The sequence below is a fragment of the Eriocheir sinensis genome, chromosome 28 (genome assembly GCF_024679095.1).
Source record: "Eriocheir sinensis breed Jianghai 21 chromosome 28, ASM2467909v1, whole genome shotgun sequence".
Lineage (NCBI taxonomy): Eukaryota > Metazoa > Arthropoda > Malacostraca > Decapoda > Varunidae > Eriocheir > Eriocheir sinensis.
Genome location: NC_066536.1, coordinates 18908002 through 18922308, shown reverse-complemented (window position 1 = coordinate 18922308; position 14307 = coordinate 18908002). Strand labels below are relative to the sequence as shown.

General features: G+C 43.6%; 1 protein-coding gene across 1 annotated transcript in view; it reads right to left on the bottom strand.

Moving 5' to 3' along the window:
* The window catches only part of LOC127004687 (gamma-butyrobetaine dioxygenase-like), a 53950-nt gene that overhangs the window by 35508 nt on the left and 4135 nt on the right, over window positions 1-14307 (bottom strand). Inside the window, exon 2 of the mRNA XM_050872776.1 lies at window positions 12711-12793. Coding sequence (XP_050728733.1) covers window positions 12711-12792 — 82 coding nt within the window. The 5' untranslated portion in view covers window position 12793. The remainder of the gene's footprint in view (window positions 1-12710; window positions 12794-14307) is intronic.

Genomic DNA, 14307 nt, shown 5'->3' with positions numbered 1-14307 from the left:
GGGCTCCACTCACACAGCTCTTCTGGACAGAGTGGAGGCTAAGGCTCTTCGTCTCATCAGCTCTCCTCCTCATACTGATAGTCTTCTACCTCTTAAATTCCGCCGCAATGTTGCCTCTCTTTCTATCTTCTATCGATATTTCCACGCTGACTGCTCTTCTGAACTTGCTAACTGCATGCCTCCCCACCTCCCGCGGCCCCGCTGCACTCGACTTTCTACTCATGCTCATCCCTATACTGTCCAAACCCTTTATGCAAGAGTTAACCAGCATCTTCACTCTTTCATCCCTCACGCTGGTAAACTCTGGAACAATCTTCCTTCATCTGTATTTCCTCCTGCCTACGACTTGAACTCTTTCAAGAGGAGGGTATCAGGACATACCTCCTCCCGAAATTAACCTCTGATTTTGGACACTCCTTTAACCTCTGTTCGGGAGCAGTGAGTAGCGGGCCTTTTTTTCTTTTTTTTTCTTTGCGCCCTTGAGCTGTCTCCTTAGCTGTAAAAAAAAAAAATACATACATACATACATACATACATACATATATATATATATATATATATATATATATATATATAGAGAGAGAGAGAGAGAGAGAGAGAGAGAGAGAGAGAGAGAGAGAGAGAGAGAGAGAGAGAGAGAGAGAGAGAGAGAGAGAGAGAGAGAGTAGGGAAAAATCAAGGGTCAAATCAGAAGATTATTCCTGACTAGTTTCGCTTGGTACAGCTTCTTCAGAGGAAGAAGCTGTACCAAGCGAAACTAGTCAGGAATAAACTTCTGATTTGACCCTTGATTTTTCCCTACTCACCTTCATATATGGCTGAGTGGTTAGCGTGCGGGCCCCATATTCACCACGCCATGGACAACGTCGGTTCGAATCCCCACGCTACCACCTGAGATTTTTCAGCCACTGCCGAGTGGCCTAAGACTACCCACACGCTGTCCAGAAGACCACCCATCAACCCGGACTCTAGAAGAAACCGTCAAAGTGAACCAAGAATGAGTCCCGGAGAGCAGAATGAGCTGGGTAGGCGGTGGCTGAGTGGATAGCGTGACGCCGCGTCCAGTACGATGCGGGTTCGCGCCCCGCCTGGTGTCACTAGCTGGGATTTTTTGCCTAAGACTAAACACATGCTGTCCAGAGGACCACCGATTAACCCGGACTCTAAGTTCTAGGATCAAAGATGAGCTCCGGGGGGCAGCACGAGCCAATGCAAGATGGCGCCACTATAAATACTTGCCTACGCCACAACGGGCTGGGCCACACCATCAGGCCCCACCAAGCAAGCCTACCGGTGCCATAGGCGAAAACATAAAGAAAAAAAACAATATAACTGGCGCCACTATAAAAATTGCCTGCGACATGACGGGCTAGGGCCGACCACCAGGCCCCTAGAGAAAGCTTACCGGCGCTACAGGCGGAGATGTAAAAAATATATATATATATATATATATATATATATATATATATATATATATATATATATATATATATATATATATATATATATATACAGTCAAACCTCGGTTTACGAGTACCTTAGTTTACGAGTGTTTTGATTTACGAGCGGTGACTTGTTATATGAGCATCCTGTTTGTTCGGGGGGGTTTCGCCACCTCCCGGATGGGGACACGGGCTATATGGAGTCCGTCATTATCAAGCGCGTACGTCCCTTCGAGGAGGGATCACAAACTCCTGCCGGGTGACAGCTCATGATGGGAAGGGGAGGATGCCGATAGACCGACTCTATCGGCTTATGTCAGCCTCGCCAACCAAATCGGTCTTTCGACGAGGACTGGTGAGTCTTTGTACAAGTCGAAGACGTGAGCGTGGGTTCCCTTTGTTCCCTACAAGACGAGAGCGTTTGAAGCAGAAAACAATGGGAATAGTCTCAGTTAGGGTTGCCATCTTGATATAAAACAAATAAGGAACGCAACATCCCATTCTCCAATACAGAACGAATCCATATGGAACGTGTGGCAACCCTAAAATTTATCTGGCCTGCCATGACTGAAAGCCGCTGCTCGCTGCTGACGAAAGTAAGAGGAAGAGTGGAGAAACGTTACGACGCGTATTTTACAAGCGGCCAGCCAACCTACTAGGGCGGGAGCAACCAACCTTTGCGAATCGTCCGCAATTCTGTGGTATGCTGGGTCACGAGTGTGGCTGTCTAGCTAACAACACACTACTGGGTGAGCGAGTGTTCAACCCCCGTTTTCTTAAACTTCTAAAATTTCGTTTCGTAGGTCAACACACCACTGTGGTGTGCTAGCACCCGAAGGTTATGTTTCGATTTCTTAAACACTCGCAAATCCAGTAGTGTGTTGTTAGCTAGCTAGACAACCACACTCGTGACCTAGCATACCAAAGAATTGCGGACGATTCGCAAAGGTTGGTAGCTCCCGCCCTAGTAGGTTGGCTGGCCTGTGTATCAACTGATGTAGTATAGCGCTGCATTCTTTGAAAATGGCTACAAGAGACAAAGACCTCCCCGCTTTCTTATTCACAAAAACTGTTTCTAGTGAACCAAATAAGAGACAACCCGGTCGTCCACAGAAAGCCATCGGACTACAGTGCTGTTTTGGCACGCAAAACAGCATGGGAGAGGATCACCGAGAACTTCAATGTGAACTTCTCGGTGTCGGAGGGCAATACCCAGCAACAGCTCAAGAGGAATTGGGGGTACTTAAAGAATGGACTTCCAAAATTTCCCTTAAGAAATCCTTAAAAAACTTCTACGATCTTTTTCCCAAGGAGGTTATGATGTAGGGGACGGATTTGGGAGGCGGTGGTTGGGGGTGACACGCCCGACACTCAACAGACCGGCTGCTAGGTTATGTTATAATAGATTACAAGTCCCCAGGGTTGTGTTGGGGGGTAGGGGGGGCTGGAGTGGCGGAAGGGGAGGCGGACTTCTTATAAAGAATTATGTAGTAGAATAACAGTTATAACACCCTTGCTGGCGGCTCGTGTGTGGCGAGACTGCCTTATATCCCAGCTGGGCAGTGGTGTTGACAAGCAACCTAAGTCATACAAGCCCTAGCTGCTACTTGCAAGCTGCTGATAGCAGGGGGTCGCGTGAGTTTGAAGCTTTTGGTAAAGGGGTCGCAAGTGCTAAATAATTAGGAATCACTGCTCTATATAATGAGGTAGGGGTAGGAATGTGTACCTGCGTGGGGCGAGAAGCTGAAATACCGTCGATCTTTCAGTGGTTTCAGTATTTAACCGTGCAACAACGCTCATGTATAACCATTTATTCGAACATTCCCTCTATGATGCTTCATATTTTCACTATATTACATATACTTATATATCATATGTACCATTATAACGAATTTCTCAGCTTCTTGTCCAACTCAGATGTTTGTTTTGATTGTGGCACCCTCAATACACGCGCGACCACGCTTTGTTTTAAAATCTTGTATTTGTTGTGATTACAGAGTTACTGATTGAAAAAGAGAAGTGAAATAATAACAAGTAGAATAATAGCATATTTATTTATTATTCATAAATGTTTTTCATATAATGAATACATTTCTTACATTTCGCTTCTCCTTCGGGTGGACATATGGTCGCCCCATGTTGTGTGGTAGGTCAACACACGAATGTTCTAATAATGTGGGATCCTAGCTATACACAGAACGGTGCCAGATGCGTTTATGAAATCCATTTGTGGGTGTCTAGTTAACTAATAATGTGGTATCCTAGGTTTACACTGTTTAAGAAAACGGCCGTAAGAAATCGAAACCTAACATTCGCGTGCTAGCACACCACCGTAGTGTGTTGACCTACGAAACGAAATTTTAGAAGTTTAAGAAAACGGGGATTTGTGCAGCGCGCGAAGCGGCGAGCGGGAAGGAAACCAACTATTTTCTCTCTCTCTCTCTCTCTTCAGGAAGAGCAGCTGAAGGCCACCTCTTCTCTAATATCTTCGCACATTTAATGATTTATTACAACATTTTTCCATGTTGCTGTATTATCAATTGGGTATAAGATCAATCTAAATTTTCTGGGCCTTATATAAGTCATACACTGTGAGAAACAATTAATATATTTTTCTGTTTATTCAAGACTTCACGGTTCCTATAATAATATGAGCCAACATTGGAACACGCTGCCCGGTTCACTATAATATTCACCAGTTCTAACAACATTCTCGTTCGGGGGCTCCCGTGGTCCCGTGGTACAGTCTCCGCCTTGCGCTTCGGCGGGGTGCTAGAGCGTAGGTTCGAGACCTATCCGGTGCCATGGGGATGGAAAGGTGGGCTCTTTCATGGCCATGGCTCTTTCCGACACCCTCAGCCCGTTGTTGGGCCTCCTCCTTGAAAGAATTGGGCATCTCTCTACCAGCCGTCTGGGTGGTTGCGCGGCATGCACCGCCTTCCTCCCTTGGGGTATATCCCCAACGAAATACCCCCCCCCCCAAAAAAAAAAAAAAATAATAATAAAAATAGAAATTCTCGTTCTTGAGCGGCCTCCGGGGTGCATATTTCCCAAGTCTGTATGAGTATGTGGAGGTATTATGTGGTGCTTGGCTTCCCACGGCCAATCATCGTTGTCCCAACTCGTAACGAAAAAAAATATACAACATCGTTCTCTCTGTGCTAAGACCGCAACGTACAGCGGCTGGCTGTGACGACGAGGAGAACTCGGCAGAGCGGATGATACCATTTTCCACCCACTGATAGGAGCTCGAAAACTAGTTAGAAAAATAAAGAAAGAGATGTCTCATGGAACAGGTGGAGAATAAAGAAAATATACACATTTTACTCTCCAGCGGTCTCCTTAGCTCCGCCCACAGATGACGTCACAAGGTGGAACAGTGATGATTGGTCGTGGAAAGCCAGGCACCTCATATATGCCTTGCTCGTACCCGTATAGACTGTGTGAGCAATATTTTATCCCATGTGAATATACTTTGAACTAACTTTCAAGCTCCTATCAGTGGGTGAAAAGTGGTAACATCTGTTTTCTGCCGAGCTTTCCTCGTCGTTGTGTCCAGCTGCTGTTGCTGTGATCTTCGCTCAGGGAGAGCGAGGTTATATATTTATTTTGCTATTAGTAAGCACTTGTTGGGGATGTTTAGGATAGACCTACAGCAATATTATCATTTGTGCTTCCACAATGTATGCATGTGTATTGCGTTGGTCTTGTTTTGGAGAAAAAAAATTCTAAAGAGGTCTCCTAAGCTCCGCCCACAGGTGACGTCACGAGCTGTGAGAACGAAACAAACGTCGCCATGGCTAACAACCAAAGCATCAATATAAAATTTTCTGTTGTATATAGTGTATGTTTATAGTGTATGTCACTGCATCAACCACTGTTTACCTTAATATTAGCCACACAATATTTTCCATTTTAGAAATGTACCTAAAATGCGTTAATGTTTCGGTTTTTAAAGTTTGTTTGATTTGCAGTAGTACCAACACTACAAGGAAAGATAGCTTCGGAGAAGGAAAAGAAGCGAGCGTTTACTAATACCTCCAAACGGAAACATACTCTCTAAGAGACGCTTCGACGAAGAGGGAAGAGGTTTACTGATAATCCCGCCGTTACTGATAATCCACACATGAGGTGCATACTCCATACGGATACGGTACAGAACGGCCAACCTCGAGGAAGCTGATTTAATAAGAGGAGGTATAGCGTTTCCAGTTGAGATATTGAGTTAAGGATAGACCGAGGATGTTTATTGTAGAAGAAAGTGACAGCTGAGTGTTGTCAAGGAATAGGGGATAGGTGTTTGGAAGATTGTGTCGAGTGGATAGGTGGAGAAATTGAGTTTTTGAGGCGTTGAAAGACACCAAGTACTTCTTGCCCCAATCGGAAATGATAGTAAGGTCTGAGGTTAAGCATTCTGCGGAATCATGAAGATCCTGTTAGGTGGGTCTTTTATCAAAAGATGTTAAATAGTGAAGAGTCATCGGCGTTAGAATAGCTAGGACAGTTCGTTTTGGAAAGAAGATCAGTGACAATGACAATTAAGTATTTTGAATTTTTCATGGAGTCAGAATGGTGTCTAGCCTAACATTTGGCTGATGATAATGTTCTTGATATGATAATAATGCGCACGGCACCTGTGCATGTCCATACCACACCCATGTCATGATGTTAGAGCAGCTCTACTTTTTGACAGTTTTTCAGCACAAGTTTTAGAAAGAGACTGTTTTACTGACAAATGTTTTCCATACAGATCTGTTTGAATGATAGGATGTCTTTTATTAACTGGGACCCTCTGTAATGAACGCACGTGCGTCAGTGCGTCCGCCTGTGGGCGCCCCTGTTTGTGTGTGTGTGCGTGTGATCTACTTTTAAATTCATATAAATATCGTAAATAAAATAACCCAAAAATCAATTTCTTATAAAGATATGTAGATCACCCCAAGCAGAGAGAGAGAGAGAGAGAGAGAGAGAGAGAGAGAGAGAGAGAGAGAGAGAGAGAGAGAGAGAGAGAGAGAGAGAGAGAGAGAGAGAGAGAGAGATTTACATAGAAAATCAGACCACACACACCACATGGTCCAGACTTGGTGGTCTGTCCTTAAACCTTAGTGATTTCATTAATCAGAAGACTCCAAAACGTTGCATTTCTACTCTAGTTGAGATTAAGTTGAAGGAAGTGACGGTCGAGCTTATTTTTGAAGGAGTCAATCGTGTTACACTGGACCACTGATGGTGGGAGCTTATTCCATTCTCGCACTACAACGTTGGTGAAGAAAAATTTGGTGCAGTCTGAATTTACTTGTCTACATCTGAGTTTTACGCCATTGTTCCTCGTGCGCAAAGTGTCATCGATCATAAACAATGTTGATCTGTCTACATTCGTGAAACCATTAAGCATTTTAAAACATTCGATCAGTTTTCCTCGGAGGCGACGTTTCTCAAGAGAGAACATGTTAAGGGTAGAAAGCCTTTCTTCGTAGGATTTGTTGCGCAAGGAAGGGATAATTTTCGTTGCCCGACGCTGAACACCTTCTAATTTAGCAATATCCTTTGCATGGTGGGTAGACCAAAACTGTACCGCATATTCCAAGTGGGGTCTGACTAAACTGTTGTAGAGCGGGAGTATTACATCTTTATTCTTAAATAAAAAGTTTCTTTTAATGAAGCCCAACATTCTGTTCGCTTTATTTGCTGCATCGATGCATTGCTGTGAGAATTTGAGGTTTGACGCGATTTTGACCCCCAAGTCCTTAACGCATTGAACGCTTTTGAGTTAAACGCCGCGCATTTCATATTCGAACTTCTTATTCCTCGTTCCAACTTGAAGGACCTGGCACTTGTCTACGTTAAAGGGCATCTCCCATCTATCCGACTAAGCTGAAATTTTGTGCAAATCCTCTTGGAGGCTTTGCCTGTCTTCGTCAGTGAGAACCGAGTTACCAATCTTTGTGTCTTCTGCAAATTTACTAATACGGTTATTGAGTCCAACATCCACGTCGTTGATGTAAATAATGAAGAGCACTGGGCCAAGAACCGAGCCCTGAGGGACGCCACTAGTGACCGGCGCCCACTCTGAGTTAAATCCGTCAATCACTACTCTTTGTTGTCTGTTGCTCAACCAATTCGCGATCCATTGGTTTACTTGACCGTCAATACCTATTTGCTTTAATTTGTAAAGTAATTTATGATGCGGGACTTTATCAAACGCTTTCTGGAAATCAAGATAGACTACGTCCAGTGATTTGGTTACGTCATAAACAGTGAAGAGGTCGTTATAAAAGGTTAATAGATTTGATAGGCAGGATCTTTTGTTTCGGAAGCCATGTTGTGAGTCCCCAATTAATGAGTGGCTTTCAAGGTAACTCACAATTTTGTCTCTAATTATGCCCTCAAGTAGCTTACCTACAACCGAAGTTAGACTAATGGGCCTGTAATTACCTGGTACTTTTTTGTCTCCTTTCTTAAAAATCGGTGTCACGTTAGCCTTTTTCCAATCTGAAGGGACGATGCCTTGTCGCAAGGACATATTGAATACGGTTGTGAGGGAGGAGAGTATTTCGCTCTTTGTTTCTTTCAGCAGAGTTGGATATACTTTGTCAGGTCCAGGACTTTTATTTGTTTTAAGTGATTTGAGGGCTTTAAGGACTTCATCGGGTTTTATTTCAAAGTTAGACAATGCATGCTCGGGATTTACATTAGTACTGGTGTTGGTGGTGGTGGTGGGAGGACTGTTATTATTAAACACCGAGGAAAAGTAATTGTTTAATAGATTTGCAACGTGTTGGCTGTCAGTCACTAGTGCACCGTTGCTGTTTGTTAAAGGTCCAATTCCACTTCTGATCGCCTTTGTGTTGTTTATGTAACTGAAGAAGGATTTCGGATTATTTTTACAGTTGGCTGCAATATTTTCTTCATATCTACGCTTTGCCTGACGCACTAATCTTTTTACTCGTCGCCTGGCATCATTGTAAAGTCTAATGTTTTCGGGCGTGCTTTGCTCTTTCTTTAACCTGTAAGACAATTTTCTCTCCTTGACTGAGTGTTTAATTTCGCTATTAAACCAAGGTGGACTTTTATTAGTGTTAATTCGCTTCTCGCACAAGGGGACAAATGTGTCCTGCTGAGTGAGTAAGTGATTTTTAAAGCTTAGCCAGGCGTCCTCTACATTGCCGTCATCTGATAGTTGCATATCTATTAGTTTTCGTCGGATTTCTACGAAGTTGGCTCTTTTGAAATTGGGCACCTTTACTTTATTTTCAGTCACCGATGTTTGAGCTCTAATGTCAACGCGCACTAGTTTATGATCGCAGGAACCGAGGTGTTCTCCTACCATGACATTACTGACTAGGTTATCTTGGGTCGCTATAACAAGGTCAAGTATGTTATTTTGTCGAGTTGGTTCAGAAACCATTTGGCTTAGATAATTTTCCTCTAGAAATTCGATCATTCTATGGGACTCACCTTCTGTACCCGACAGTGTCGCCCAGTCGATATGGGGGAAGTTAAAGTCTCTTAGTATCAGTGAGTCGCTGTTATTAAGTGACTGCCTTAAGACGCTGTACATTTCAAGATCGGCATCGAGTGATTGCCCCGGAGGCCTGTAAGTGATAGATATATTTAAATTGACTTTTGCAGTGCTTACTCGCACGCACAGATGTTCAACGTTACTGTTTCTTGGTGTTTTGTCAGTGGGTTGCAAGTAGCTTTTGACAAAAAGGGCGACACCACCCCCTCTACGGTTTACACGATCATTGTTGAAGAATCTGTAGCCATCTATGTTGTATTCGGAACTTAAATCAATATTAGTGGTGTCGATAAATGTTTCGGTTATAGCAATTACGTCAAAGTTTTCTGTCAGAGCAAGACATCGCAGTTCATCAAACTTGTTTCTTAGGCTACGCGCATTGAAACTAAGGACTCTTAGGTTATCTTGAGGCTTGGTAATAGAGGTGGTGGTACTGGAGGGTTCAATGTTACGAGTCTGTTGCGGTGTATAGTGTCTATTTACACGGGCGGGATGGAAGGACGTGGCTGAGAGTCGTTTTTTGTTGTTCGGGCGTTACGTACGGCGTTGTTGAGGAGCCTTCCGAATCTGGCTGCCCCGATGGGGGACAGGTGTATGCCGTCTTAAAAGAGAGAGAGAGAGAGAGAGAGAGAGAGAGAGAGAGAGAGAGAGAGAGAGAGAGACAGACAGACAGACAGACAGACAGACAGACAGAGAGAGAGAGAGAGAGAGAGAGAGAGAGAGAGAGAGAGAGAGAGAGAGAGAGAGAGAGAGAGAGAGAGAGAGAGAGAGAGAGAGAGAGAGAGAGAGAGAGAGAGAGAGAGAGAGAGAGAGAGAGAGAGAGAGAGAGAGAGAGAGAGAGAGAGAGAGAGAGAGAGAGAGAGAGAGAGAGAGAGAGAGAGAGAGAGAGAGAGAGAGAGAGAGAGAGAGAGAGAGAGAGAGAGAGAGAGAGAGAGAGAGAGGTGGGTTGATGCAAGGCGATGGTTTTGGTGGGAATTAAAGTCTCTGGAAATGTGTTAAGTCTTTCCCGAGTCAGGAGTGGACTAGACCTACCCCGCTCCATAGCAAGATCTATAGAAGGAGAGGTCGACTCACTTCTCGCTACTGCGCACCCTATGTGACGTCACTATGAGGTGCGGCTAAGGACCAATGAGACGTCGCCTGGATGCCTGGCGGGATGACAAAGTAACCAATGGAGAGGTCTGGGACCCCTCTCAGAGAAACAAGGGAGGGAGGGGGAGGGGGATAGAGATAATTATACTAGGAATGGGTAACTGAACCATTACAGATTCAGTTCCTCTTTTTTTTTTTTTTTCCCCTGCCCCCCATCTGTCTGTCTGTCGGTCTGACTCGCTCTTATCTCTCTCTCTCTCTCTCTCTCTCTCTCTCTCTCTCTCTCTCTCTCACACACACACACACACACACACACACACACACACACACACACACACACACACAGTACTTTGTCCTACACAGTAGGAGAGGTATGAACTCATTTTTTTCCTACTCTAAGACCCCACTTGGAATATGCGGTACAGTTTTGGTGTCCCCACCATGCAAAGGATATTGCTAAATTAGAAGGTGTTCAGTGTCGGGCAACGAAAATGATCCCTTCCTTGCGCAACAAATCCTACGATGAAAGACTTTCTACCCTTAACATGTTCTCTCTTGAGAAACCTCGCCTCCGAGGAAAACTGATCGAATGTTTTAAAATACTTAATGGTTTCACGAATGTAGACAGATTAACATTGTTTATGATCGATGACACCTTGCGCACGAGGAACAATGGCATAAAACTCAGATGTAGACGAGTAAATTCAGACTGCACCAAATTTTTCTTCACCAACGTTGTAGTGCGAGAATGGAATAAGCTTCCACCATCAGTGGTCCAGTGTAACACGATCGACTCCTTCAAAAATAAGCTCGACCTTCACTTCCTTCAACTTAATATCAACTAGAGTAGAAATGTAACGTTTTGGAGCCTTCTGATTAATGTAAAATCACTTAGGTTTAAGGACAGACCACCAAGTCTGGACCATGGGGTCCGTGTGGTCTAATTTTCTATGTAAATCTATGTAAATTCTCTCTCTCTCTCTCTCTCTCTCTCTCTCTCTCTCTCTCTCTCTCTCTCTCTCTCTCTCTCTCTCTCAAACACACACACACACATACACACACACACAGTGCTTTGTCCTACACAGTAGGAGACGTATGAACCCATTTTTTTCCTTCTCTCTCTCTCTCTCTCTCTCACACACACACACACACACACACGATACAGAGAATAATTTTTCAAATTTTAAAGCAAATTTTCCCATAATACACTAATTAGTGGAGCTCCTTTGACTTTCACGCGGCGGCAGGTCTGACCAGACTGACCGGGTCATGAGCGGTCAACCCCCTGCTGCTCACTTTAAAGTCGTCATAGATCTTGCTCCATAGGCGGGGCTACACACTGGACTTCGAAAAAAAGATCCTGCTGCGAATTCCCTTGACTCACCACATTGGCTGATCCAAGGGGGGTGGGGGGTCCAGGGGGCCCGGGTCCCCCCCATGGTTCTGAGTGGATACAGTAAAACCAGCTCAAAAGCGCGCTGCGGGGCATTCCAAATGGACATGTTTCCGGTTCTGGGAAGAGCCTAGAAATGCTTTGTGCCACGTACCAATGATAAAGTAGTGCACATATTACGTCCTGTAAATCGCTAGTTGACTGGATATTGGAGAGATATCTCAAATTATTTTCATCTCACGGGGAGAAGCCACCATTAGCTCGTGACGTCATCAGGCTGAAGCGGAGTACAGCAGACGACAGTACCAGTGTTGTGTCCATTTTTTTTTCTTATCAGCTATGGCCACTCCAGCTCCAAACTGCGCCTAACATATATGTTATAGGTGCTTACAGAACACCTTAAGAGTGTTGGAAATATGTTATATTATTAAAATTGGAGTGAAATCAACCGATTCGCCTCTGCTCTGCAAGAAATAGTTGAGTTCACGATTAAAAGTTAGTCAGAGGGGGAACTATAGAGAATAATCAAGGTTGAATTTATATTAGTATTATGGAAACTTACCTAGCCTAACCTAGAGAAAACAATGGCTCTGGAACGTCAGAGAGAGAGAATCAATGCCTGAAGATGAATAAGAAGAAAACGAATGCAGACCAATATTTTATAATAAGAGGACGTGACAGTAGAGAGAATAGTTGAGTTCACGATGAAAAGTTAGTCCGAAGGGAAACTAAAGAAAATTATTGCAGGATTCACTAGCACAGAAATATCTTACGTGGAGTACTTTTTTCCATATATATATATATATATATATATATATATATATATATATATATATATATATATATATATATATATATATATATATATATATACTCTTGCACATTGGCACGAATCACGACTGCGGGTTACGTCTCCAGGCATTGCTAGACACTAGAAATATATACCACAACACGAAATCTCGGAGTAACACAAAGTTGGCGGCCTGCCGACTGCATCGTGACGTCACGACCAATCAGCACCCGTTTCCAGGTCACGGGATTTTTCCTCAAATTTAATCCATATTTTATACCACATTTACTATTTTACATGAAGAAAAAATAGTACCATAGTTGAATTTAGCGCCTATTTTATCCATACAGACAGAATTTGAAATAAATATGTTGACCGGAAACATGTCCATTGTGTGGTAGACAATTTCGTCGAACACTTCAACATTCGGGCCCCTCTCAAACTTTTTTCCTGCATCCGCGCCTGACTCACCCCTGTTGTAGAGGGTCCTGGAGGGCTGCATCAGTGGCGTCGCCGCCCGTCGTAGCAGGATTGCTGACCACCGAAGAGACATGCTGCAAAGATATACACCAGATTTAAAAGGTTAGGCAGTGTGTCGTAAAATTAGTTCAAGTATTAGAGAAGTGCTGAAAACAAGGTAGGCTACAGTACTGTATATCCCCCACCCCCCCTACTCTCTCTCTCTCTCTCTCTCTCTCTCTCTCTCTCTCTCTCTCTCTCTCTCTCTCTCTCTCTCTCTCTCTCAATAATCGCATTAGTAAATTTGCAGACGACACAAAGATTGGTAACTCGGTTCACACTGACGAAGACAGGCAAGGCCTCCAAGAGGATTTGCACAAAATTTCAGCTTGGTCTGATAGATGGGAGATGCCCTTTAACGTAGACAAGTGCCAGGTCCTTCAAGTTGGAACAAGGAATAAGAAGTTCGATTACGAAATGCGCGGCGTTAAACCCATAAGCGTTCAATGCGTTAAGGACTGGGAGTCAAAATCGCGTCAAACCCCAAATTCTCACAGCAATGCATCGATGCAGCAAATAAAGCGAACAGAATGTTGGGCTTCATTAAAAGAAACTTTTTATTCAAGAATAAAGATGTAATACTTCCACTCTACAATAGATTAGTCAGACCCCACTTGGAATATGCGGTACAGTTTTGGTCTCCCCACCATGCAAAGGATATTGCTAAATTAGAAGGTGTTCAGCGTCGGGCAACAAAAATGATCCCTTCCTTGCGCAACAAATCTTACGAAGAAAGGCTTTCCACCCTTAACATGTTCTCTCTTGAGAAACGTCGCCTCTGAGGAAAACTGATCGAATGTTTTAAAATACTTAATGGTTTCACGAATGTAGACAGATCAACATTGTTTATGATCGATGACACTTTGCGTACAAGGAACAATGGCGTAAAACTCAAATGTAGACAATTAAATTCAGACTGCACCAAATTTTTCTACACCAACGTTGTAGTGCGAGAATGGAATAAGCTCCCACTGTCAGTGGTCCAGTGTAACACGGTTGACTCCTTCAAAAACAAGCTCGACCGTCACTTCCATCAACTTAATATCAACTAGAGTTGAAATGCAACGTTTTGGAGCCTTCTGATTAATGTAGAATCACTTAGGTTTATGGACAGACCACCTAGTCTGGACCATGGGGTCTGTGTTGTCTGATTTTCTATGTAAATCTATGTAAATCTCTCTCTCTCTCTCTCTCTCTCTCTCTCTCTCTCTCTCTCTCTCTCTCTCTCTCTCTCTCTCTCAACGACGCAGTACTGACACCCGATCAAAAAACGACCCTCAGCCACGTCCCTCCACCCCGCCCGTGTAAGTAGACGCCATTCATCGCAGCAAACTCGTAACATTGAACCCGCCAGTACCTACACCTCTATTACCAAGCCTCAAGATAACCTAAGAGTCCTTAGTTTCAATGCGCGTAACCTAAGAAACAAGTTTGATGAACTGAGATGTCTTGCTCTGACAGAAAATTTTGACGTAATTGCTATAACCGAAACATTTATCGACACCACAAATATTGATTTAAGTACAGAATACAACATAGATGGCTACAG